Here is a 27,762-nt window from a genome sequence, read left to right on the forward strand (position 1 = left end):
TCTGCTGGCAACTAGGACAAGCCATAACTATCTGTCGTGCCTGAGCTCGCGATAGCTGAAAATCATGTTGTAATGCCTTGGAGTTTTGATGGAAATAGCTATGTGATTCCTTAGCCTGATCAAAAGCAGCAAGGAATCCTATAAGCTGAGCTGCTTGTGCATTGCCATAGGAAAGTGGCCCAGGAAGGTTCATATGTGATCGAATATGTCCAGTATAAAAGGGAGCAGTCCTTTGACGTATGGCCTTTTGTAATCTTAAAAACAGGTTTAATAATTTGGGTTCTAAGGTAGAGCGGACCATAGCTCCTTCCAATCTTTGAGTCAAGCAAACTGCATAAAAGGAATCACTTAAAATGTTGAGAGGTTGGGAGGGAAAGTTTTAAATCACAAATAAAATGCTAGCAACTCTGACCGCTGAGCAGAGAGACCAGTTGTAGGCAACACATAACTGAAGAGCTCCAAATTGCTGCTTGGCCCTTAGAGGAGCCATCAGTGAAATAGGTTGAGGCACCTTGCAATGGCTGAAATTGAGTAGTCCTGGGGAGAATGAACTCATGTCGTGAAAAAAGCTGAAACAGAGGATCACTAGGGTAATGATTATCTGTGTGTCCAATGAAATCTGCAAAGGCTACTTGCCAGTATAAAGCAGTCTGTAGCAGCATCTACGTTTGATCCTTATCAGTTGGGATAATGATGAAATGAGGGTCAGCACCAAATAACTGCCAGGTACGATTACGTCCCAAGGAAACTTATTTTTGCAATTTGTTCTAGATATAATTGTAGAGATTTCACTAACTGGTTAGATAAAAACAACCATTCCATGGGAAAGACCTGTTTCTCATACCATTGCCCTATTAAGCCTGTAGGTGAGTGGGGGGTGTTAAGCACAAACAAATGAACTGGATAATTAGAGTTGATAAGAAAAACCTGACGGTTATGTATGTTTTGTTCTATTAATTGTAACTCCTTTTGTACCTCCAGAGTTAATTTTCAAGGGGAATTAAGGTCAGAATCTCCTTGTAATATTTTGTACAAATTCTGAATTGAAAAGTTGCTCTCCCTATCTTAGGCCTAATCCAATTAATATCACCTAATAATTTTTGAAAATCATTTAATGTTTTTAATTTGTCTGTCCTAAATTGTATCTTTTGTGGCTTAACCAAATCGTTTTGATAATAAGGTACCCAGGTAAATATAAGGCTCAAATAGTTGAACTTTTTCAGGTGCTATGCACAATCCAAAACGCACTAAATTCTTTGCAACAGCAAAGGCCTGTAAAAGTAGCTGTTGTGTATTTGCAGAGATTAGTATGTCATCCATATAATGTGTTAAATATACAGTAGGGAATAATTTACGAGTAGCTTGAAGAGCCTGTGCTACAAAAAGCTGACACAATGTGGGGCTGTTAGCCATTCCTTGAGGCAACACAGTCCACTGAAAGCACTTCATCGGTTCTTTAAAATTCGTGCTAGGTACCGAAAAGGCAAATCGAGCTTGGTCACTTGGCCACAAAGGGATGTTAAAGAAGCAGTCTTTTAAATCTATAATTATAAGCGGCCACTTCTGGGGGATTGCCACTGGGTTCGGTAAGCCAGGTTGCAGTGCCCCCATTGGAATGAGGCTTGCATTAACTGCACGTAAGTCCTGGAGCAAATGCCATTTGCCTGACCTTTTAGGAATAACCAAGATAGGTGTGTTCCAAGGGCTCACAGATAGTTCTAAATGCCCCTTGTTAACTTGTTCTAATATGAGTTGTTGTAGAATGGTTAGTTTCTCCTGAGGTAGGGGCCACTGATTAACCCAAATGGGATCATTTGATTTCCATTGTAAAGGCAAGGCTGCCTTGGGTGGAGAAACTTCTTCAATAGCCCCAACTAAAAATTTTGATCATATCCAATTCCAAAGCGATTATTTTTTTGTTTCTGTTCTATAGGCTGTGTTGTTCCCTGAAGTTGCTTGCCCAATCCTTTTCCTGGTTCATATCCCATTTTAGACATCATCTGTTGGCCCAGTGAAGTTTCAGGGGGCAAAGTAGTCACTACAATTCTCCATTGTTCCAACAAATCTCTGCCCCATAAGTTTACAGGTATGGAAGCTATGTAAGGAGAAATATATCCCAATTGACCATCAGGCCCTTCATAAGGCAGAGGAATGGAGCTTTGTAAAACTTGTTGGGAGGCGCCAAGGCCTACCAGAGATGTTTTAGTTGGTTTTTTCCCCCAAGATGATGGCCAAAACGTGCCAATCACAGACACATCCACGCCTGTGTCTATCAATCCTGTAAAGAATTTGCCATTCAATTTAATTTTGCACATGGGATGGTTTTTGGAAATCTCTTGGGTGAAATAAATCTCTTCTTGAGGAATTTCTGGCTGAGGATCCTCTTGGGAATTTTTAAGGCTAACATTATTTAATTGTGGTTTAGGCAAGAGCAACAATTGTGCAATATAATCTCCTTGTTCTATTACCCAAAGTCCTGTGGAGCTAACAGGAACACGCAATTCCGAGGTACAATCAGAATCAACAATAGCTGGAATAACAGTAATGCCTTTCAAAGTTAGAATTTTCCAAGTATCAAGCCAATGGTTCCGGGGGGTGGGGTTCCATGAATTCCTGTGGGGACAGATACCGGAGTCTCAGCTCCCAGCAGGTGAACTCTCTGAGTAGCAGAAAGATCTATTCCTGAGCGTCCCAGTGTTGCCCTGAGGAGGGAAGAAATGTCCCTCTGGACACCCATGTTGTCTGATTTTGTACTTGTGCACAGGTCTGAACTGGGTAAGGCTGACTCAGGGGGACTGGGGCCCCCTGGCCCTGATCCCCTATTGTTTCCCAAGCCCGGGGAAGGGCTCGATTTCCGTTTCCCGGCAGCAGTGCACCATCCCTGTCATATTTGGAGCGGCAATCTTTAGCCCAGTGAATGCCTTTTTGGCATCAAGGGCAAAGGCCAGGCAGTAACTTGTTTTCTCTGGATGCCTGACTCAGTGGCCCTGGGTCAGCTTGTAAAGCCACTTTTATTTTGCGGTTTTTTCTGAGATGCCCCATTTCTCCACAATTAAAACATTTTAAATCATTGTGTGTACTGCGTAAATGTTGGGAGATGGCCTGAGCCATCAGAGCTGAATTGTATGAAGGAGACCCAGTATTCTGGCATGCCTTAATATATGCTCCAAGATCTTTAGAGGAGCGAACAGGATTTATTGCCTGTTTGCAGTCCATATTAGCATTTTCATAGGCTAGCTGTAAGATCAGGATGTCCGCTGCCTGGGAATTAGAAATCTGTCTCCTAACAGTTTGTTGTAATCTTGCTACAAATTCTGTGTAAGTCTCCATCGGCCCTTGCATGATTTGAGTAAAAGAGTTCATCGGTGCACCCTCAACTGGCACAGAAGCCCAAGCCCTCCGAAGGAGGTCCTCTAGCTGGTGGAAGAGTAACACTGGGCAACAGGCCTGCCTGCTTAAATCCGAAAAGTCACCTGTGCCCAATAACATGCTGATAGTAACTTCTCTCGACTGAGCATCTCCCTGAGCATTTTTATGAGCCTGTTCCCTGATTAAAGAACGAAGTTCCACCTCAAAGTGGAGATACCGAGCTGGGGATAGGCACGTTTTTGCAAGATGAAAAACATCATGAGGAACCAGAGAATAAGTCTGAAGTACATTGTCCAACAAACCCACTGCATAGGGGCTTTGGACACCATTAGTTAGCACACTCTGCCTGAGGTCCTTTAGGATGTTAAAATCAAAAGAGGCATGAACATACATGTCCACCTCTGAGTTGTCAGGATCAGGCAAAACTGAGACAGGAAAGCACAAAGGGTCTCCCACTGCCTTGCCTGATGTCACAGCCTTTTGCAAGGCACGGCGACAGGGAGTGGCCCCAGAAGAGGGCTTCACAAGAGGGGCAGCTAGACCTCTGCGAGATGGCTGAGGGGCTAGAGAGTTAGGGTCTTCCTCAGCATGCTGTGGCGGTGGAGCAGAAGCCGCAGTGAGATGAAAGCAAACCGGAGAAGAAGCTGAACAAGCGGAAATCTGGACAGAAGGGTTGGTGGGGGGAGGGGTAGCCGAGGTTTCCTGAACTGACAGAATTTGAGAGCAGAGTGGACTAAGGCCCAAGTGGGGAGCGTTTGGGGGGGGGGGGGAGACGATCACCCCTTCGCCAAGCCTCACAGAGAACGGTACCTACACCTTCCCATGCTATTAAGTTAGTTGTCCCTTCCTGGGGAAAAGATGGGACATACATTTGCATGTCTTTTAACAAATCTATCACAGCACCCTTAGGTACTGGGTACATAGCTTGCTTTACAGCGACTTAAGTAATTTGGCAAAGTTACGCTGTTCTGTTGACAGAGACTGACCCATAGTTGTAACTCCGCAAAGATAGAAAATTACCCCCAGCTGGACACACTTACCACCAGTGTCCCTTGTCCTAGTCCAGAAATCGTCCTGGGAGATCCGTGTGCTGTCTCTCTTACTCCAAATTTGTCTCACAGGCGAGTTCACCCCTGGATCCAATTCACATCCACGTTGGGCGCCAAATGTAGGGAACAGGGGAAGGGAACGTTACGAGAACCTCTGCAGTTAGTCCTGGTCTCCTGTGAGCCACGGCAGCACACGGTGAATTACAGGAAAGGTAGAAAAATGAGACTGAGAAGAAGCTGAGCTTTGGGTCTGATCAGTGCTGCTCTGGGCAGGAAAGACAAAAGCCCCTAGTTTACCACACCTTTTATTCAGTACCTCATAACAAATGACTTGTAGAGAATTCAGTACATCGGGAGAAACAAATGTAACAAATGACTTGTAGAGAGTTCAGTAGTTCACATTGGGATAAACAAGGTGTAACAAAAGACTTGCAGAGAGTTCAGTGCATCTCGGGTAAACAAAACGTTAACAGTCCAAGAACAACGAGGAACTGAGCAGATGTTTGTTCTCCCAGATGTTTCTTGTCCTGGAGAATCACAGCATCACTGGATCACTGAAGTCTCAGTTGTGACCAGAGGCCAAACGAGTTATTCTGTAGCTGGGCTGTAGGCAAGAGAACTAGGCTAACCAAATGATTTTTCCCTAGAATTATGTAGCATTGCTCCCAACAGTATTAGAGTTTAAATTCTGTCTGGAATTATGCTTTGCCTTTTAATTATGGTGACAGCCCACCTTCCTGGAATCCTGGCCTTGCCTGGACCCTTTATATGCCTCTCCTCAGACACCTACCTTTCCCCTCCCTGTCAAATCCCTGTAAATGCCTAGCCATTCCCTTTTTCCCTCACATTGTCAGAATTGGCAGATATCAACATGTGAGTAAACTCACATGGATTGCTCATGATACCTCTGATCATGTCCTAGTCTGTACTTCATGGCCATACATTTTAGTTCTCACCAATCAGGAGCCCAAGATAATTGACTATAACTATTCTGATCTCTGGTACAGACCCTTTAAAGCACTTAATATCTCCCCCCACCCCATGCCACCTGGTTGACTGGTTGTGTTGTAAATAATAATTCTCAACATTACACACATTATGGTACTCAGCACGACAAAGCACGGCTCCCTGTGTATCACTCGAGAGTGAGAAATTCCACTCCTGAAAAAATCACCTCAGCGCTTGAACATGTTAAACAAATACTTTATGGACATTTTGATTGCACTTATTATAGCGGCTACTGCATTTTCCACTACAGTGGCAACTGCAGTGGTCACTTTGACTAACTCTGTCCAAACTGCTCGAACTATGAATAGCTATTTCCAGAATGTTACTTACCTCAGAATTACTGACTCAAACTGACATTGATAAAGATATTCTACAAAGACTTGATAGCCTTGAGACAGCTGTTACCTGGCTCAGCAAGCACCAACAGTCCCAATGGACACATAGTTGGCTTAGTTGTGATACCATGTATCATCATTCAGTGTGTCACTCCTATTCCTTTCAGTCATTCTGAATCTTGGGAGAAGGTCCAGTGCCTTCTCCAAGGTGCTTGTCAAACAAATCTAGATGGAGAAATTACTATAGAAACTGGCTCTTTGGTATCAACCTTGCATTTGTATTCTTTCGGTTATTTAGAGTCTCACTGTGTAGTTCAGGCTGGCCTTGAACTCACTATGTAATCCAGCCTGGCCTCAAACTCATGGCAATCCTCCTGCCTCAGCCTCCTGGGTGCTGAGATTATAGGCATACAACCCAGTGCATTTGGATTCTTACAGCTACTGGAATAATCTTTTTTCTGCTCTTTCTTGCAGTCCTGAGAGTGCTTTGTATGCTGTTCCAGTGCACCCTCCATGCAGAAGCCATGATGACCTCCTTATACCAAGCCCAGTACCCCTCTACCCTGTACTCTCCACCGTCTGCTCATTCTGGACTATAAAACAAAAAAGGGGGAATTATGGAGAGACTCTGGCTGGAGGAGTGATTGAAATGATTGCAAAGATAAAGGGACTCCCTGGAGCAACAGCACAGGGTTCCTGAAGTGCATGGTTAAAGATTAAAGCTGGCCTGCAGGGCAACAGCCAGGCAGGATCAGAAACAGGTTATCCTTAGCTGTGTTTGTTCCAGCCACTGTTCTTTCCATCCCCAATGGCTTGCTTAGATTAGGTGGAAATGAGTCATGTAGCAGACCACCCCGTTCCTTCCCTGTCCCCTGGCACGAATTCCTGCACAGATGTTTTCCCTCTATGCCTTGAGTTAAGAATAAAAGACCAGGGGTTTCTCAGCTCAGGGCTGCTTCCCTGAGGCTTTCTTGTGCTGAGGAGCCTGGGGGAACAGCCCTTCTGGGGCTCTTGGAGTTTGAACTGGACTTTGATTCAGAGTACTCTCTCCTCTGCGCCGGTACAATCATATACATCAACATGTCCCAATTTTCAGAATGTTTTTTTTTTTCTGGTGCTGGATATGGAACCTAGAGCATTATGCACACTGGACAAGTGTTCTCACAAAATTAAATGTTCATTATTGAAGATTTGGAAAAGAGAAAAACTAAAGTCACCCTTAAATCCATGTGTCACAAATAAAAATTTTTGTATGTAGCTTTTAAATTACATAAGAGAGGGCTGGGGATTTAGCTCTGTTTCTGCTGCCTGCCTTGCAAGTGCAGGGACCCGAGCTCAATCCCTGGTACATAAATAAGTAAATAAATTACATAAGAGACATTCCAATAATTAAGCAAGTCTGTTTAATAACCACCATGCTAAATTGAAGTCATTTTTGTGGGATGGGGGTAACTGAAGGTCAAACCCAGGACATTCTACCACTGAGTTATGGCCCCAGCCCTTTTAATTTTTTGAGACAAGTTCTCATTAAGTTGTCTAGCTTGGTGTCAAACAGCAGTTTGCTTGCCTAAGCTTCCTGAGTAACAGTTACAAATGTGTCCCATTTCCCAGCTGAAGTCGAATTTCTCTCAATAACCTTTTGAGAGGGAGGACACACAGTTGACTAATCTCAGAGGTTACAGAGCCAGAATTTGGAATCCCAAATTTTGTACCAGAAAATGTCTCAGGCGCTTACTCAAGCCTTCGTTTTGTTTTTGGGAGCTGCCATCACTTCTTGCCAACTTTAGTGTCTTACTATTACTAGCCTTTTGCTTCTCTTTTTTTAACTCAGGACCTTCCACTTGCAAGACAGGTGCTGTGCCACTGAGCTAAGTCCCCAGCGCCCCTGCTTCTCATTTGTAAATGTAGGGAGTAGTAAGTTTTTAAAGAAGTGATAAATTAACTTTTCTAAAAGACTCATGCTCATTTTGTTTAGATAACAAAAGGAAAATGGATGAGACAGATGCTTCTTCAGCAGTTAAAGTGAAAAGAGCAGTCCAGAAAACATCGGACTTAATAGTGTTGGGTCTTCCGTGGAAAACAACTGAGCAGGATCTAAAAGAATATTTTAGTACCTTTGGAGAAGTTCTTATGGTGCAGGTAAATTTTTATTTCATTTAGCGGTTTTCTTTGCCCATGAATAAGCACCTTGCATTCCTTTTACTTCATTGACCCTGTTCTGTCTAGTACACAGGAATTTCATTTGTTACACTATTTATATTGAGGGAATGACTTTTTGTATACACTAAGAAGATTGTAAGAATAATGACTTGCATGAAGGCTTAAGAAAAAAGAGTGGCATTTCATTTATGTATAAATGTGTCACTGCTGTTAGCATGATCTGAATTTCCACCTGTTGCCTTTTTTTTTTTTTTTTTAAGTTAGGGTCTTTACTAAAGCTCAGGCCTGCCTGAAACTGGTACTTCTGCCTCTGCCTTCCAGAGTGCTGGGATTACCACACCCAGATCCTCTTTGTTGTTTTTCCTTCAATACTAAAGTTATATTTAGTTTATACCTACAGTCGAAGCCTTTCCAACTTTGTCAGGAAACTGGTTTGGTGGTATGTGTAGTGTTAAAATAATTTTGATCATCTTTTCCAGGTCAAGAAAGATATTAAAACTGGTCATTCAAAAGGCTTTGGCTTTGTTCGTTTTACGGAATATGAAACCCAGGTGAAAGTAATGTCACAGCGACATATGATAGATGGACGATGGTGTGACTGTAAACTTCCTAATTCTAAGGTACTTTGCTCTTTTTTCTTCTATAATTTGGAAATTTTGCTGACAAACTTCTTAGAAGATATTAAAATAAAACATTAGATACACTTGGAAAAGATAGTGGCACAGTGTATTTGTGAAGTCTTTGACTTGTTGACAGGACCTTAATGCATGCTGAATATTTTATGTTGATTTGAAATATTTAGTTTATTACTCTTCCAAACTAAAACTCCGGTGTTTCGTTTCTTCCAGTGCTTGTGATTGAATCCAAGGTTTTATGTATTCTATCCAAGTGCTGTACTACTGAGCTTACCCTGGCCCCTGGCTCAAACTATTCATTTTATTCATCTTTTATTTCTGTCAGCAGTTTCTTACATAGTTACATATTAGAATATAAAGATGACCAGAATACATTAATTCTAGCGCATGCCTGTAATCCCAGCACTCTAGGAGACTGAGAAAGATTATAAGTTTGAGCCCAGCTTGGTCTATTTAGTGACTTACTTAGCAAAACTCTGTCTCAAAATTTTTAAAAAAACTTTTTTTCAGAGGGGTAGGGGTTAAACTTAATGGGCAGGCCCTGGTTTTAACCTCCAGTACCTGCCCTCCCATAGGCCTATTGTAAAGGCCTAACTTGTTCCAGGCAAGCAAATAAGACTTGCTTAGTTGGAGCCTCATCATGCTTGACCCTGGGGTATTTCTTAGTCTTTGACTCCTTTAAAGAGAATGTACACCTCTGACCCCCATACTAGAAATTGAACTTAAGGAGCACTAAGCTCCATCCCTTGTCTTTTTTTCTTCTTTTTTCTTCCTTCAAGATAACATCTCAGGGATGGGGGATTTAGCTCAGTGGCACCGTGCCTGCCTTGCAAGCACAAGGTTCTAAGTTCGATACCCGGTACCAAAAAAAAAAAGACAACATCTCAGTGAGTTGTCTGTGCAGGTCTCAAACTTGGGATACTCCTGGCTTAGCCTCCTGAGTAGCTGGAATTACAGGCACGTGCCACCATGCCCAGCTTTCCTAGTATGGTTTTATAATTTAAAACTCTTGTTGAAGGCTTATAAGATGGAGAAGTACAGATACAAGGAGCTAAGAGTATGCCTACTTTTATTGATTTACCTGTTATACAAGGCAAAGATTTTGTGCTATCCCTCCCATAATGCTCTTTGCATTGTTCATAAGATATTTCTGATTTTTTTTCTTCCTTTTGATTTGATCAGCAAAGTCCGGATGAGCCTTTGAGGAGCAGAAAGGTGTTTGTTGGGCGTTGTACAGAGGACATGACTGCTGATGAGCTTCGGCAGTTCTTCTCTCAGTACGGAGAAGTGGAAGATGTCTTCATTCCCATACCGTTCAGGGCTTTTGCCTTTGTTACCTTTGCAGATGATCAGGTATTTTTCTTCTTGAAAATTTGTCTCAGCTAATTAGGTAATTTCTCTTGGATATTTCCCATCCAGCTTTTGAAACCTTGTCATTTTGGCTAAGCTTTCTGACTTTGTAAGGAGCAGGGTGTGTGGGCTGATACTTGTGGAGTACTCTTTATACATATTTTTCAGTATGGGGCCTTTGGGAGTGTTATGTATCTTTGGAAAAAGAACAGATTTTACTGTAATGTTACTAAAGTAAAGGCTGTGCTGGACGTTTAAATGAAATGAGCGTTTATTTTTCCTTGGTTGCCATCAGTCAGTGGTTTAATCTTTTGTTTACACTCCTTGTTTTTTACAGGTTGCCCAATCTCTTTGTGGAGAGGACTTGATCATTAAAGGAATCAGCGTGCATATATCCAATGCTGAACCTAAGCACAATAGCAATAGACAGTTAGAGAGAAGTGGAAGATTTGGTGGTAATCCGGGTGGCTTTGGAAATCAGGGTGGGTTTGGAAACAGTAGAGGGGGTGGAGCTGGCTTGGGAAACAATCAGGGCAGTAACATGGGTGGGGGGATGAATTTTGGTGCTTTTAGCATTAATCCAGCAATGATGGCTGCAGCCCAGGCCGCGCTGCAGAGCAGCTGGGGTATGATGGGCATGCTTGCCAGTCAGCAGAACCAGTCTGGCCCATCAGGTAATAACCAAAGCCAGGGCAACATGCAGAGGGAGCCAAATCAGGCTTTTGGCTCTGGAAATAACTCTTACAGTGGTTCTAATTCTGGTGCTGCAATTGGTTGGGGATCAGCATCGAATGCAGGGTCAGGCAGTGGTTTTAATGGAGGCTTTGGCTCAAGCATGGATTCTAAGTCTTCTGGCTGGGGAATGTAGACAGTGGGTTATAGTTAGTTGATACAGAATGGTGGGAATTTTTTCTAAACTCATGGTAAGTATATTGTAAAATACATATGTACTAAAAATTTTCAAAATTGGTTTGTTCGGTGTGGAGTATATTCAGCAGTATTTTTGACATTTTTCTTTAGAAAAAGAAGAGCTAAAGGAATTTTATAAGTTTTGTTACATAAAGGGTTGAAATACTGAGTGGCTGCAAGTGAACTGCTATTTGCCTGATTGGTAAACCAACACACTACAATTGATATCAAAAGGTTTCTCTTGTAATATTTTATCCCTGGACTTAAGTGAATTCTTTGCATGTTCAAAGTGAAAGCCATTGATTAGAACTACATTCTTTTCTCCTTTTTTAATTTGAACTCCACCATATAGATTTTTCCTTAGGAAAATCTCCTTTTGGGAGATCATGGTGTCACTGTGTTTGGTTCTTTTGGTTTTGTTTTTAACACTTGTCTCCCCTCATATACAAAAGTACAATATGAAGCCTTCATTTAATCTCTGCAGTTCATCTCATTTCAAATGTTTTTGGAAGAAGCACTTCATTGAAAGTAGTGCTGTAAATATTCCGCCATAGGATTACTTCTGTCTACATGCTTTCTCATTCAAGAATTCGTCATCACGCTGCACAGGCTGCGTCTTTGACGGTGGGTGTCCCATTTTTATCCGCTACTCTTTATTTCATGGAGTCGTATCAACGCTATGAACGCAAGGCTGTGATATGGAACCAGAAGGCTGTTTGAACTTTTGAAACCTTGTGTGGGATTGATGGTGGTGCCGAGGCATGAAAGGCTAGTATGAGCGAGAAAAGGAGAGCGCGTGCAGAGACTTGGTGGTGCATAATGGATATTTTTTAACTTGGCAAGATGTGTCTCTCAATCCTGTGGCTTTGGTGAGAGTGTGCAGAGAGCAATGATAGCAAATAATGTACGAATGTTTTTTGCATTCAAGGGACATCCACATCTGTTGGAAGACTTTAAGTGAGTTTTGTTCTTAGATAACCCACGTTAGTTGAATGTGTTAAGTGAAATGATACTTGTACTCCCCTCCCCCTTTGTCAACTGCTGTGAATGCTGTATGGTGTGTGTTCTCCTCTGTTACTGATATGTAAGTGTGGTAATGTGAACTGAAGCTGATGGGTTGAGAACATGGACTGAGCTTGTGATGTGCTTTGCAGGAGTACTTGGGAGCAGAGTTCACCAGTGAGCTCAGGTGTCTCAAAGAAGGGTGGAAGTTCTCATGTCTGTTAGCTACCCATAAGAATGCTGTTTGCTGCAGTTCTGTGTCCTGTGCTTGGATGCTTTTTTATAAGAGTTGTCAATGTTGGAAATTCTTAAATAAAACTGATTTAAATAATATGTGTCTTTGTTTTGCAGCCCTGAATGCAAAGAATTCATAGCAGTTAATTCCCCTTTTTTGACCCTTTTGAGATGGAACTTTCATAAAGTTTCTTGGCAGTAGTTTATTTTGCTTCAAATAAACTTACTTGAAACGTTGTCTCAAGTCAAATGGATTCATCACCTGTCATGCATTGACACCTGATACCCAGACTTAATTGCTATTTGTTCTTGCATTGTCCAAAGTGAAAAGTTTTTTTTTCTTTTCTTTTTTTTAATCTAGTTTTTAATAAGTCTGGGTGACTACACGTAAAAATGGTAAGCAGTACCCTCTAGCTTTTTCTTAGAGCCTCTGTGCATTTGGGTGATGTTCTATTTACATGGCCTGTGTAAATCTCCATTGGGAAATCATGCGTTCTAAAAATAGTCTCATTTGGAAGAGTGGGCAAAACAACATTGATCATTTTCAAATGCTTTGTAACAAAGCATATCAGTGAAAAAGAAGGGACTATAAGTACCTTTGTGCTTGGGCTCTGAAAAGTGGAATTAATTGCAATAGGGATAAAGTAGAAGAAACCACAAATTACCTTGTGCCTGAACTCCATTAAGAAGCCTGATAGCTTTAAGAACTGGAAGGATGGGTTGTCTGTAGAAGTGTTAAGTGAAATGGGCTTTGCCTTCCAAAGGGGAGTAGTATAGTAATGTTGAATACACTCGCTTACAGAACTCAGATTAGACTCACAATGCATTGTTAAGGTGTAAAAGCAATGTATTGATTCCCTCTTGTACTATATATATATTTATATATGTGTAATTGCTGTGAGAATTGAGGGGTTTGTTTTCTAATTGGAAGAATGTGACAGTTTTTGTCCTGGTAGTTTATTTGATGCCCTTACCTACTTAGATTATGATAAATAGGTTTGTCATTTTACAAGTTGCGTGTCTTAAACATTTATGAATGAAGTCATTCTTTTGACCTGTGATTGCCACATTGTTTTGCTATTCAGTTTCCTCTGTAAAAGGATCTTGAGTTGTTTTAATATTTTTTTTTCTGCATCTAAATCTGCATGATTTCCAAACCCTGTACCATCTGAATTTTGCATTTTAGCATTTGCACTGTTACTCAGCAGCAGTAACATGGTAACACTTAAAATGGTATTCGGGGACCTCCAAAGACTAAACTGACAAGCCATCAAGGAGCCCAGGGGTAAGTTAACTTGTCAATGGCATGGTTTTAATCCCTTATTTACACTTGTTAAAAGCAGTTAACTGGTCACACAAGGCTTTCAATGTTGAGAAGCCTTTGTTTAACATGTGGTACTACATAGCCACAGCTAGTTATTCTACCCTTAAGAAATCTTAAACTTTAGAAGTATTTAAACTATTTGGCAAAGATTTGTTTTTAAAAGTCTATTTGATCATCTAAATGCATTCATTCTAAAAAAAATTTTTTGAACCACAGTTGAATAAAAAGTTATGTTGCCACCACGGTTTAGTGTCTGGAGTCTTACTGGAAAAACACAATTTCTTTTTGATACGTGACAAAGTTGCCTTTAAAAAGTGAATCTCAAGAAGTTGTACTTTATATGCACACAAGAAATTAGACTAAAACATTGAATTTTTTATATATATAATTATACCACTTAGACTGAAAAACTTTTATCAAATGTTTCCTGTTAAAACTTTTTAAGGATGAATAACCAACTAAAATCAAATGAGATTTTAAGGGTAAAATCATTTCGTCCTTAGGAAAAAATAGACAGTTGGCTCGTGTGTGGTGATTAGAACCGTCCTCACTGTCACACAGTGGGGTGGCGCTGAACTGATAGAGGTCTGTGCTTCACTGGCCTGTGGGGTGATCTGTGGTCTGGTGTTTGGCTTTCCTTTGCCTGAGTACTTCATGCTTACTAAGAAAAAAGCAACCTCCAGATTGTTTCTAATATCACCACTTGCTTTTATTGTATCTTGTGGAAATACCAGATTTCGTTCAGTCTAAAACAACGTTATTTTTAGGCTATTTCCCATTGCCAGGAACATCTTTACAGCTAAGTTAAATTCTTTTTTTTTTTGGTACCGGGGATTGAACTCGGGTCCTTGCGCTTGCGCAGCAGGTGGCGAAACCACTGAGCTAAATCCCCGGCCAGCTAAGTTAAATTCTTAGCATGGGAATTACTAGATCAAAGATTATGGGTGCTTTTTAAGGTTTTTGTTACCAAATTGTCCTTTAGTAAGTTTATATTGTCTTTGATAAAGTCTGTGTTCCTTTTGTCTGCCCTTTTGACAAATGAAAAATAGCTTGCTTTTACTTTATTTTTATTTTTTAGCAGTACTAGGGATTGAACCCGGGAGCATGCTACCACTGAGGTGCGTCCTTGGGCTAACCACCTTTTGTTTGAGACAGGGTCTCGCTAAATTGCCCAAGTGGGACTCAAACTTGGAACCCTCTTGCCTCATCTTCCCTCAGTGCTAGGATTACAGGTTTATGCCAGCTTGCCCGGATACTGTGGCATTGGTTTTTAATGTGGAAATCTGTTCATTCCAGAGCTAAAGTATTGGTGTTTGCAATCCCACTACCTCAGAATGAATTTTCAAAGTTAATCCTGAACTCAGTACTGCAAAAATATGTAAAGCACTCTTAGAGATCAGTAAAGAGCAAAAAATAGAATATGGGTGTGTAATGTGCAGAAATATGACCAATCATTTTGAAAAGGTGCTGGGCTTTGTGAGTAATTAAATGCAGCTTAGTGAGTGAATTTATATTGAGTTGGCAAAACTTGAGTATCACTGTAATATTTGTGTCCCCTAAATAAGTAAGGGTGGCTTTATAGCAGCAGTAGACTGGGCCCTGCAACAGTCTCACCTTTATTTGGATGGGGGGGGGGGGGTCGGTGACAGCTGTACTTCTTGGGTTGCACTGCCACTAGTCTTTTACAGGTACTTTTAAAAATCAGGCATCATTTACTGATTGAAGACATGCAAATTAAAAATTATTAATTATGTTCTCGATCCAGGGAATGTAGTTAATGACTTTGGTGTATACCCCATACTGATCTGCGGCCCCACATTTAATGGAGCCCCAGGACACGATTCCTCCCACAAACCATCTCTGTGTCTCGTTGTCCAGAAACACTAGTGCCCCTCCACTGTCACCTCGACAGCTGTCCTTGCCCCCAGCTTCTAAACCAGCACAAAGCATGTTAGCCGTTACCCTTCCCCCTGGATAGTGCTGCTTTTCATACACAGCAGTACATTTTTGATGGTCCACAATAGGTAGGTCCACAAACATTAGATTTCTAGCAAGAAAACCCCTTTGGGTTAATCCCCACCCTGATGCAGTTCCAATGTCATTTGTCCTCATCAAGGATTCTGCTGCTTTCCTTGGCAGACAAATTGGCATGATGTTACTATTGATTACAACTTTGTTCTTCAATTTAATCAGTGCTATGTCATTGTCGAAACCAGCGCCATGAGTGTAACCTTCATGGATAAAAACAGCCTCGGCCCAGGCCTGTGTGTAATGAGGGGATAGTCTCTGCAGGGCCCCCATTCGGATGTCCAGGGAGGGTGCATGGTCTTTTTCCCTGTAGACGGCGTGAGCGGCTGTTAGAATCCAGTTGTCATGTAAAAGTGCACCTGCTCCTATAGTTTGACCTAGTAACAGGACTTGCCACGGAAACTCGCCAAGCTTTGCATTTTGCCCTCCGTATATACGACCATGTGTAGTACGTGTTGATAGTCCACAGGCTAGGAAAAGAAAAGATTGTAGCTTAGTGGTGGTTTTCTCACGTGTATTCCGCTTTGGTGGTGTGGATATTTGGTCGACCAAAAGCCACATCCCTTGAATTGGGTGGCCCCCTGCATAGGAGAGTGTGGGAGTTTTAAAACAGCACCATTCAAAGGCCTCAAATTCTTTTGATATTTCTTAGCTCCTTAGAAGATGAATGAAAGTTAACTTTCAAAAATTATGTTGTTCTGCTAAAAAAAAATTAAGTTCTAAGCTTGAGGGGTTTATTATCTGGCACATGGGCGTTGTCCAAGCTTCCACACAGGGTGATGTGCTTCTGAAGCCAGAAGGGCAGCACCTGCCACACTTACTTTTCCTTTGTAAAATGGGTTATTTACATGTAAGTCTGGGGAAGTAGCAACTGAGGTCACCCTTAGGTTTTGCAAAATTACTGTCACCTTTTATCATATAAATGTAAAAATTAGGATGTTGCAGTTGTAACCAGGACCCTTCAGGTTAAGGAATTGGTATTTTTGGTCTGGTTTCGGTTCAAACACTAAATTTTTACTGTGTCCTTATTGCAAACTAATTACACTCATTAATAGAGCATATATGTTTCCTGTTGTGGCAGTATACTTGCATTAAAACTTACAAACATTGTGTCAGCCAAATATAGGTTTAAAAAAACTAATTTAAGCCAAATAACACAGGGGTAATGAATATATTATTACCTTTCAGATTTTTTTTTTTTAAATCATTCTCAACTGTTATTGTTGGAGCCAACTCGGCTAGAAAAAAATTTAAGTACTATTAAAAGGCATATTGCATTAATGTTTAAAAACCTAGATGTCATTGAAAACAATTGCTTAGGGAAATAATGAAGTTATTAGCTTTGGGTTTTAATAGCATTTTTATGGAGAAGAAAAGTAACAACAGGAATTCATGTTTATAAATGTATAAATGGTTTGAGATAATTTTAAAAATCATTTAATTTTTTATGCTTGCCTAGTTATAAGGTCAAAAATAATCAAATGACTAATGCAGCCCGCACCTAACAACCTCTCCTTATGGAAAGGGGTAACGAGAACATAGTATTTGGGAATAATAACTTGCCGAAGAGTCAAGTGCACAAGTTAGATTTTCTGCCTGCTACAACTGAAGCTCTGCCCGCTGTCTCCCACCCTGCTCTCCTTTCTGTCAGTCCCAAGTCTCTTTGTGTAAATTGCCCATTACCAGGTTCACAGACGGGGAGCGAGTTTTCTCCTTTGGAGCTCGTCCAGAATCCATCAGCCTCACATACATATTTACCTGCAAATCATTGGAAAAGCAAAACTGTTTAACTGCATGTATGAGTGGTTGTCATTTGCTTGAATCCCCCTTGAAAAATGTTGATTCTTGAGCATCAGTGGGAGGTAGAGATGCGTGATAACCGTTTTACATGATTTCATAAATAGGAAATCTCTGCATTACCATGTTTGCTTGCAAAGTGGAAACCTTTTAGATGTGTAACTTGAATATGTATCAAAATCTCAAGTGCTTAATGATAAGGTTTTGACTTGTTAAATTAAACCATTTGGAATATATTGGGTGTTTGTAGTAGTCATTTACTAGATAAGATCTGTTTTCGATTCTCACAAATTGACATTAAAGTCACTTTAGCTGTAATATTTCACTTAGTGGATGGGAGAAGTGCCTTTTAATCCTTTGTCTCCCTTGGTCAAAAATGTTAGTTTATTTTCAGGCCACAAAAGCTCAAGTTCCAAATATCACTGACCCCCAACTTTTAAAAAATTTGCTCACCGTCATTGCTTTTCATGGTGTAGAAGGTGTCTCTACAGCTGTACTGAATCACAGCTTTGTAGGTGGTCATGTCAGGGCCTGTGATGTATTCCACTTGGCCGTTGGGTACATCATCAGGAGGGCCGCAGTCAACAACTAGAAAGGAAATGGGCGGGGGGGTCCCCTTCATCCTTCAGAGCTAACACGGTGTCGCTTTGGTGGAGCACCTGCCTGGCATCGCAAGGCCCTCGGTTCCATGCCCCGCATTGCAGAGTAGGTCTTGGAGACCCATGAGTGACACTAGAAGGATGGCTGGGCTGTGTACAGCCATAATGAAGCCACACTCAGGTTCCTCTGCGCCATGGACCGTTTATTTCATCTCTAGGTGACAGGAATTGGCTTTAGTGTGATTAAGGTGTTGGCCTTGCTCATCCCGCCTTCCACAGATGGGTGGGTCATGGGAGTCTCCCTGGGGGAAAGAACCGGTTACTTTCCCTAAGGAAGGGAACAATTTGTTTTAGTTGTTTTGGTACCAGGGATCGAACTCTGGACCTTGCACTTGCAAGGCAGGCGCTGTTGCCTCTGAGTGGTAAAGGGGACAATTTGAAAAGCATGCATGCCTGTAATCCTAGCATCTGGGAGGCTGAGGCAGAAGGATCTCAAATTCAAGCTCAAGCTGGGTGACTTTGACCCAGTCTCAAAAAAGAGCTGAAGGTGTAGCTCAGTGTGAAGGCTCTGAGATCACCTCCCACCCTCACACTGCAGGGTGTGTTTTGCTACCATAAAAAAAGGTCTCCAGCGAAACTCCCACGGAGAGGAAAGAGCAAGTCTGGCATGAAACAGACTGAAGGACTTCGTGTGTTCTTACAATCATTTCCATAAATTGGACTTTTTAGAAAACCTGCCTAAAGTGGAGGAAGTGAAACGGCTTGAGAGGTGTTGATTCCATCATCCACACCTGGAGCTGGACTAGAATTCACATCTCTTAGAACATTACTAATGTGAAATAACCGGTGCCTGGCAGGAAGGAGGCCGTGATTTCAGTCTTCGGTCGTTTTAAAACACAGGCAACCAAGCGCCGGTTTTCATTAGTGGTCTCACCAGCCCAGGGCTGTGTGCCTGGCTCTGCCGTGCTCTCCTCCCCACCTGCCTTCTCCCCAAGCTGTGATGTGCTCTGCTGACCTGCTGCCTATGAGAGAATTCGGAGGGAGGTTTGCCATAGGTGGACGGCAAAGTGGCAGAATTGGGGTCCTGCCATCCCTGATCCAGGACTCCACCAGACCCCCCCTCCTACCTACAGTGAGTCCCTAACTTGTGAACATTCGAGCTTTGAACTTTCACAGTTATGAGTGGATCTCATATTACAAACATTGATAGGTACAAGAAATTGCAAACAGGCCTGGGATTTATTTAGCTCAGTGGTTTCGCTGCCTGCTGCACAAGCACAAGGACCCGAGTTTGATCCCCAGTACCAAAAATTGCGAGAGTAGCTCGTGTCTGGCGGCTGTTGTCAGCCGGATGTTGTCATAGCTGTGTGCTTCATGTACAGTGGTGGGGTAAAGTAGTACAGTGCTCAGGGCCCAGGGTGTCTGAAGCAAGAGGAAAAGCAGTGGTGATGTGAAGGGGACTGCTAGGGAGCACGAAGCAACACCATTGTGTATTTGTGTCAAAAGTGTGTAAGACTCACTTTGTCAGACAACTTGCGAACGAATCAGATTTATGAACATTCTCTCGGAACGTGACATTCCTGAGTCAGGGACTTACTGTACTGTTTTGCTTTTCTGGTGCTGGGAATTGAACCCAGGGAGCACTGAGCCACATCCCCAAGCAGGCCTTTTTATTTTAGTATCTTGCTCAGTTTCCCAGGCTGCCATTGATCTCGGGACCCTCCTGCCTCAGCCTCCCAGGTAGCCAGGATAACAAGCATGAGCCATCACCACCCTTTACTGTTCCATAACTAAAAGAATTCGTCTCATTAGTAGAAATGTAAATTTATAAAACGTAAGATTCCACTAGGGACTTGTCAGTGACAACCCTTGCACACACATGCAGAAACATGCTGAGATGTTTGGTGCAGGTGGGTGGGTAACAGGACTGCGCACCACAGCTTGGATGAAGCCAAGTGCGCATGCACAGTGATGGGGCCCCGTACAGCTGTGGAGGGAGGAGGGCAGTGTTCCTGATCGCCTGGGTGACATGGAGAGGTGACTAACATGGGGAGAAGCAAAGTGTGATCAGTCGGTTTTTATACTAGAGATGGGACCCAGGAGAGCTCTACTGCTGAGCTACACCTCAGCCCTTGAAAAAAATTTTTTTCTTTAAATTTTGAGACAAGGGCTAGCAGAGGTGCCCAAGTTGGCCTCAAACCTGTGATCCTCCTGGAGTGCGGTCATTACAGGCGCATGGCTCTGTTCTCTGAGTAATGTACAGGATTCTTAGTTTACAGAGTGGAAGTGTACACATTAACCCCATTCATGCAGTTGTGTACCTACGTGTGGTACAGAACTACCCCATCCCAAAGTGTAGCGTGCACATGTTAACACACGGAGCCGTGTCTCACTGGAGGATACACACCAGAGTAGCGACAGTGACTTCACTCTCCTCTGGTGGCGGGATGAGTTAATTAAAATATCTTTCTGTTTGCCATCTTTTTTTTTTTTTTTTTTTTTTAACAGAGTCACACATGTAGTTCAGTCTGGCCTAGGCCTCATGGCTGTCCTCCTGCCTCAGCCTCCTGAGTCCTGGGATTACAGGCGTGCACTGCCACACCCTGCCCTGTTTTCCGTATTTTACAAGGAGCACTACTTTTATGTTTGGAAAAAGTATTTCCACAGCACACTTTTACTTTCCTAAGTAGCTTGGCTCCATTCTGACCCCTGAGTACACTGAGATACGGAGGGAGAGAAGCAGGTTGAGATGTCAAGCTCTGAAAAGTGGAATGGTGGGGGCAGGGACAGAGGGGGACCAGGCAGGACAAGCAGCGAGGGCAGCAGCAGCAGTTAGGGAGTTGTCACCGCATGGCCGTACTGCTGCACTCCGGCACTGGTCGGTCCCAGGAGCCATCTTTCTGACAGACTGCCACAAAGGATTTCAGGGGCAGAGAGGCCTAAATAGGAATTCAGAAGATAATTAACTTGTTTACATCAAGTCCCTCCTCTGAACTGCGTTCCCACAGTGCTTCCTGTTCCACTGCTTCAACGCTGTCCCCAAAAGGGGTGACCGCCACGGGACCAGTGTCCGTGTGGTGACAGGGAGGAAGCCAGGACCTGAACATGCTCCAGCCGGGTCAGCGTGGGTGCATGTTGCTCCCCAAAGCTCTGCTGGTTGGTGTCACCTGTTAGCGTAGCTCAGCTTGCCAAGGTGTCCTGGCATTTATGGATCAAAGCTGACCTTGGCAGTGATTTTGTTTCTTTTCACTGTAACCCAAGAACACATCAGATCTCCAAGTTCCTGCCTACATTCCGCCGGTTCTTTATGTAATGTATGGAGGAGGGTGGTCAAAGTTGGGAAAGACAGGTACGATCATTCATGGAGCGACCATGTTTCGTTCTGGCTCGTGGCTGTGAACTAGTGGAAGGCCACTAGGAATATTTCATGAGCCTTTTGCACATGTCTTAATCAGTTTTCACCAATGGTGTGATTTACAGGAAAACTATTTTTTTTTTTTTTTTGGTACCGGGGATCAAACTCGGGTCCTTGCGCTTGCAGGGCAGGCGATGGAACCACTGAGCTAAATCCCCGGCCCCAAGAAAACTATTTTTGATGGTGGTGGTGGTGGTGGTGGTACTGGAGGTTGAACCTAAGACCTTTGCACTATGGTATATCACTAGCCCTGTTTTATTTTTTATTTTGAGACAGCGTCTTGCTAAGTCATTAACTTCTCCAGGCTGGGTTTGAATTTGTGATCCTCCTGCTTCAGCCTCCCAGAGTGCTGGGATTGTAAGCATCCACCACCACACCCTGCTATAGGGAAACTTTGTTGTCTTCCTGAAATAGTGTTTTTCTAAAATCAAACATTAAAAAGTGAAAGAAGATGGTGCTGGCAGAAGGTTTATGCTTTAAAAAATATCAAGATTTTTTTTTTTTTTTTGGTACCAGGGATCGAACTTGGGTCCTTGTGCTTGCGAGGCAGGCAGCTGAACCACTGAGCTAAATCCCTGGCCCGGGTATCAAGATTTTTTTAAAGCGAGAATCTGAACAAATTTGCAATCCAAGGAGTTAGGAAAAGAGCCTGGCTAAGAAGTGTGCAAGGTGGTATTTTCCCCTGGTTTGACCCTCCATAGGACTACGGACTGCATAGCTATCATTTCAGTGTTATTACTTTTTACCACTGGGATTCAGTGACAATTTTGAAGAACATAAAAAGGACGTGTTAATCTCCTACCTGTGCCCCTAAAGCAACCCACTAAGCATTTTTAAAAATTATACTCCCTCTCCCTCAACAGTGATCACTATTTATAACTGTGCAGAATATACTCTTTCCCAGGGCCATCTCACTCTTTTGTGGGCCCAGGAGTTGTTTCAGGGGAAGGTCATCAGTTGACCAGGGGGGAGGACCTTAATTTAATACAGAGTGCTCTCCAAGCTCACAGAACGAGAATAGCGATCTTGAACTTGTCTTTCTGTTGTTTCAGCTGCTGGAACGCGTGAACAGACAGAAAAGTTGCCCATTTTAATCAACAGCTTTCTAAAGTAGCGGGGGGGGGGGGTGCGCACGGGAGAGGGGGTGGAGCTGCGCATGCCTAGTGTGCACGAGGCGCTGGGCTCCATCGCCGGCGCCAAAAACATGCTTTCAAAATTTGTAAAAGGCAGGACACCCAGAATAAAACTCCATGCCATCCCTCTTGCCTGGCACTGGCTTATTTCTTTGCATTTTACCGTTGAAACCTTGGCAAGAAACCACCGTGCTGTCTCTACCCTCTGCCCATCAGATAGGAACAGGAACGTAAGTGTGCCATCGTGATCGCTGCCGTTTGTCCCCTGGTCACTCACGTGCAGAAGCTCGTGGCCAACATCGCAGAAGATGGAGAAGCTGTCACGGAGGATGTACTTGTCTTGCACGGGTGAAATGCGGCCATTAGGTGGTGCCATCGGATTGGGGCACGGCTGCGCTGTGCGGAGGAAAACAGGCTCTGGTGTGGATGTGACCTGTGGCAGCCAGGTCTGGGTTTGGAAATCTGAAATTCTTGGTTTGTAAATGAAACGCTAGGCGAAGAGACCCTGCCACAAGTACAGTGGAGTTCTTAACATGAAAGGCAAAATTAACCTCAGGGCCGGGGATGTAGCTCAGTGGTGCCGAACCTGCCTGGCAAGCACAAGGTCCTGAGTTAGATCCCCGGTACTGGAAAAAAGATGACCCTCAGTTGCTTTGCCTGGGACTCAGCTGCAGGCAGGTAGAAAAGCCGGGCATGTGGAAAGGTGGTGCAGGAGTTCCACGACACACGGCTTGAAACCGGGAGTGGCTTCAGAGGAAGAGTGAGATGTGCCTACGTCACAGCTCTTAGGCCAGACGGCACAGCTCAGTGACAGAGCTCAAGGCCCTGGGTTTGACCCCTATGGCAGTGCTTGGCCGAGGACTTGGAATGGCGATGGCAGTGACACTTCCCAGCGCCCCGCGGGACACCATGGCGGCACAGGGAGACACCCAGGGTCCAGACAGCAGAAACTCAAGTCAGACACACTCCGGATCCTCCAGCTTCCCCTCCCCAGCGACCCCCACAGCGCTCAGGCCTCAGGCCGCCTGAGAGACACTTCCGCTCTGGCGCCCAAGCTGGCTTCAGGCCCCTCCTCGAGTCCCCTGCTCCCCTGTAAGCCCAGACCTTTCTCCCCTGGGGAAGCAACCTGCAGGCACAGCCTTGGTGGGAGTTTTGCAGGGACCCCAGAGGGCAGAGCCAAGGCCAGGGGAGGGCGGGGAGCAGCCGCCTGCACGCTGTGAGCAGTAGCGCCTCAGCCTTGGCCTGGAACACCCCTCTGCACGCCTGCTCATCCTTCAAATCTAGCCTCAGAGGTTCCCTCTTCCAGGGCAGCTTTCCCGGCCCGGCCCCTGGCCCAGGCACCAGCCCCTCCTCTGGACTCTCACCATGCCCAGCGCTTGGCTCTCGGACTGTGCTTGTCACAGAGCTAGCTGTGTTGCTGTGACTGCTCTCCCACCACTGGACTGAGGGCGTGGGCCATGGGGACTGTCCCTGCTACACCGCTCTGGGAAGGGATGAGGGATGGATGAGTTGGGAAGATGGGTGGGTGGACGGATGCAGGGTTGATGGGAGGATAGCGTGGTGGGTGAGCGGATGGATGCATGACCGGCGCCCGGGTGGTAGATGGAGGGGGCGGAGGGAGAGATGGAGGAAAGACCTGTTGTTTCTTCTTCAAGGACCATTGCCTCACAGGGCTTCCGACTCACGCCTGGTCTCCCTCCTGGGCCTGGCCTGGAAGAGTCCCAACCTCTGCATCTCCTTGGCTCTCCGGAGGAGAGAAGCTCTGGGCTTCTGCCCTGACCCTGTGCCCTGTGCTCACCTGTGCTTGTGTAGTGCATCTTCCAGCCTGTGTGGTCCCCTGAGTCATCGGTGACAAAAGTGATGGTCACAGTGTTGCTCTTTGTTTCGATCCTGTGGGGCGACGTCTCCCCACACAGTGGGCCGTACTTCCCTTTGCCTGTGTGGATCTGAACCAGGAGAGGCCCAGAGCTTTGGCACAGTGTTTCCAGGGCTGGGCCGAGGGAGAGGGAAGCCACCACAGTTCCGGGGAGCTGACAGGACAGCCCCCCAGTGGCCCCTCCATCAACGTGGGACCTGCCTTGGACCTCGAGAGGCTGAGGGGGGTTGCTGAGGTGGGCAGCACGGGCGATGGTGCTACAGGGCTGAGGGGGAATGGCCAGGGCCCGTACCTGGAGGGAGTCATAGGGACACTGGCTTTCAGGATGCGATTCTACATCGAAGGGCCCCACGAAGTCCAGGATGACACTGAACCCCTCCTCTAGGCGGATGTGGTAAGTGCAGCTGGAGAGTTTAGGGTACGGCCGCGGGTATTCAGGGCTGCTGAGCTCCCCAGACCGCGCGGTGAAGACCTGGTCCGAGCACAGGGCTGGCAAGAGGAGGAGGACGGGTGGTGGAACTTGCACCTGCCTGCCATCCCTCTCCGTGGACAGCAGGGTGGCTGCCCTGGCAGTGGGCGTGGGGACGGGATGTCCCAGGGACATCTGTGTCCCTGACCTGCCAAGGTGCTGCATGTGATCAGCCCCCAGCCATTGACAGAAACCCCACAGCCCCCCAAGGGCTGAGGGCTGTGAGGGAAGGGTCCTCCTGCCTGGAGGCTCTGGCTGAGAGGGGGAGGGGCACTAGGGACAGAAGTTGCCCAGGGCCTGTCCACCCCACAGTGGAGGGTGAGAGGGAGACAGGCCCTGCCAGGTGGACTCGGCAGGATGGAGGCAGCAGGGAGCCTCCCCGTGGTCCCCAGGGGTTCGGGAAGGGGAGGAGCCGGCCCCTCTCGCTCATGGACCCTTCCTGCTTGTGCCCACCCCAGCGACTCCTTTTGCTGCAGTGATTCGGGGTGGGTTCACGGGAGAGGCATCTGGCAGGGCCTCTGGGGGCCCTTCCCAGGGGTGGCCTTGGCCTGGGGTAGCTCAGGGAGTCCAAGTCCGCGGTGACAGGTGACAGTTGGCCCTGCTCCCTCCCTGCAGCCATCCCTGTGCCCGCCGGCCTGCTGCCTGTCACAGCAGTCGGAAGTCAGGCTCCATCCTGCAGGGTGAGGGGCCCGGGCACTCAACATGGGCCTTGCGAGATGCAGGGAGCCCCTGCAGAACCCTCTTCCTCCATACAGCTCCTAATGGGGCGGAGGGAATGGCCCCTGCGCTGTAGGGGGACCAGAGTGCTCCTGGGTGACACCTGGCTGGGTCTCTACCTGGAGTCACCTCTGAACCCAGCTGCCCCAAGGGTGCTCGGGGCTCAGCCTCGGGGGACCAGGAGTGGGGAGCACTGTGCCCCTCTGTGAGCCTCATCTTAAATGGGGGTGCTGGAGGAGCCCCACCAAGCTGGGTCCCTCAGGCTGCTGAGGAAAGGGGCTGGGGTCCTCCGCTTCCTCCCCGACCGCCCAGAGACACGCAGGCATGGTGCAAGGGAGCCAGGTTTATTGTGTGGGTGGTTGCTGAGGACAGCTGGGGGTGCTGTGGGAAGCCAGGTCTCGCCCAACTCAGCTGCAGCCCAAGGTGTCCCCCGGCTTCTGACCCACGGGCCAGGGCAGGCTGGAGCCAGGCATGTCAGAGGCTCTGCTCTGGAAGAAAGGTGAGGCCTTGGGGTACACCGAGCCCAAGTGGGGATGCAGGTCAGGGCCAGCTCCCCAGGACACTGATGGTCCAGGCGCCCAGCAGGGCTGCAGCAAGGGATCAGGCCATGGGGCCCTGGGGCCAGGCTAGGTGGCTCTGAGCACTGCCTCCCTGAGCTCCCTGGAGGGGTGGGGTGTGCTGGGGGGGGCAGGCCTGTCCTCCCTCACCTGAGCAGGTGCGCTTGTTCTCGTGCAGGACGTAGCCCACCCGGCAGGAGCAGTAGAAGCTACCCAGGTAGTTGTGACAGTGGTGATCGCAGGGTGGTGTCTCCCCCGGGGACACTTCGCACTCGTTGATGTCTGGGGAGAGGTAGGGCAGGCAGGTGATCAGGAGGAAGGAGCCGGGACAGAGGCCCGGCCTGGCCTGGAACTGGAGACTGATGGTGGCCAACCAGCACCTCAGTGGGGCTAGGCCGAGCCCTTCACAGTTCTGGGGTCCCGAGATGTAAATACAACTTTCATTTGCTTTGTTTTGTGTGTGTGCTTTTTGAGACGTGGTCTCCTTTTGTAGCCCCGGCCGGCCTCAAACTCAAGATCCTCCTGCCTCAGCCTGCTGAGTTCTGGGATTACAGGTGTAATCCAATGAGAGAGTAAGTGTCCTGCCTGAAGCCACCCAACTAGTGAAAAGAGCCAAGCAATGTGGTGTCTGCCTGCTAGCCCAGCACTCAAGAGCCTGAGTCAGGAGGAGCTCGAATTTTTTTTCCCCAATGTGGGCAATCAAACTCAGGACCTTGTGCTTGCCAGGCAGTGGCAGCTCCGTACCACTGAGCTACAGCCCCAGCCCAGGAGGATCTTGAATTTGAGGCCAGCCTGGGCTACAGAGCAGGACCCTGTCTCCAAAAGCAAACAACAGAAAAAGACGCAAAGCCTGCTGCGCCCCCGAGCCCTGGGCAGCGCTCAGGCTGCTGACCTTTGCTTTCCCAACAGCCCAGGCCCTCGCCTCAGGCCCAGATCACCAGGGCGAAGGGTTCTTTGTGGAGGTGGGGGGCTGAGGACAGGGGTGGGGTGGCCTGGCCTCAGTGGCTCACCCTCGGCGGCGTAGAAGGCCTCAAAGCCCGTGAACGGCTTCTCGTTGGAGTAGTCGGAGCGGAAGGTGACGTCCAGGCTGGGGCCTGGCGAGTAGAAGGTGTCGTTGCTGGGCACCCGCTCGGTGTCTGTGCTCTCCCAGCCACACAGCGTGGCCAGCACCTTGGTCCCCGAGCTCAGCTGTGGGGTCAGAGGTCACAGGGAGGGATGGCAAGGCCCAGGCCCGGGGGCGCGAAGGCCCTCGTGCTCCCCCCAGCCCTCAGCAGCCCGGCCATCATCCTCCGCGGTGGCACCTTGACAAAGTCGTATTCGCACAGGTAGGACAGCTCCAGGTCGAAGTGGGTGAAGTAGAGTCGCAGGCGGTAGCCTGGGGGCGCGGCCAGGGCCCAGCGCTGCTCCTGAAGGTTGGGGTACTCTCCCGGGAAGCCGGGGGACGCCAGACGCCCGAACACAGGCTCAGGCCACCTGAGGCCCGAGGTGGCAGCCACCGAGCCCCACAGCAGTCCCAGGAGGATAAGCAGCCCTCGGGGAGACGCCATGGGCACTGCTGTCCACCTCATGGCGAGCCGTCCAGTTGCCGTGCAGCTCTGAGCTGGCTCCTCACCTTTGCCCTGTTTGTCCGGCCCTGGCCCTGCCCCGGTTCTGGGAATCGACCCCAGGACTTCCGCCTGCCCACTTCCGGGCAGGGCTGGGGCACCCAGGACCGGGAGCTGGAGCGGGGTGGTGACAGCCTGCAGACGCAGCCTGGATCTCCAAGCTCCCCCCTGACAGTGGCCTGCTCGGTCAAG

The 27,762-nt window shown here is 46.4% G+C and overlaps 2 protein-coding genes across 7 annotated transcripts in view; one reads left to right on the forward strand and one right to left on the reverse strand.

The window, feature by feature from the left end:
* The window catches only part of Tardbp (TAR DNA binding protein), a 30,427-nt gene extending 12,991 nt beyond the window's left edge, over nt 1-17,436 (forward strand). For 3 of the 6 annotated variants that reach the window (XM_004863593.4, XM_004863591.4, XM_004863592.4), the window contains exons 3-6: nt 7,737-7,900; nt 8,401-8,541; nt 9,739-9,909; nt 10,244-17,436. In XM_004863593.4, the coding sequence (XP_004863650.1) occupies nt 7,737-7,900; nt 8,401-8,541; nt 9,739-9,909; nt 10,244-10,774 (1,007 nt within the window). In that variant the 3' untranslated portion in view covers nt 10,775-17,436. The remainder of the gene's footprint in view (nt 1-7,736; nt 7,901-8,400; nt 8,542-9,738; nt 9,910-10,243) is intronic. The other 3 variants (XR_001182288.3, XR_015452536.1, XM_013065097.3) reach the window with 3 other exon arrangements.
* Masp2 (MBL associated serine protease 2) lies at nt 15,001-27,582 on the reverse strand. The gene is made up of 10 exons (XM_087214632.1): nt 27,268-27,582; nt 26,977-27,154; nt 26,117-26,248; nt 24,516-24,712; nt 24,146-24,293; nt 22,625-22,743; nt 20,660-20,738; nt 17,654-17,788; nt 17,087-17,161; nt 15,001-15,873 (listed from the first exon to the last, which is right to left on the reverse strand). The coding sequence occupies exons 1-10, from the start codon at nt 27,532-27,534 to the stop codon at nt 15,110-15,112; spliced, it is 2,094 nt and encodes a 697-aa protein (XP_087070758.1). The 5' UTR covers nt 27,535-27,582; the 3' UTR covers nt 15,001-15,109.
* Between the last annotated feature and the right edge of the window lie 180 nt (nt 27,583-27,762).

Source organism: Heterocephalus glaber, unplaced genomic scaffold, assembly GCF_053883595.1.
Source record: "Heterocephalus glaber isolate CG9 unplaced genomic scaffold, H.glaber_assembly_v1.0 deba00001447, whole genome shotgun sequence".
In the NCBI taxonomy this organism is placed as follows: Eukaryota; Metazoa; Chordata; class Mammalia; order Rodentia; family Bathyergidae; genus Heterocephalus; species Heterocephalus glaber.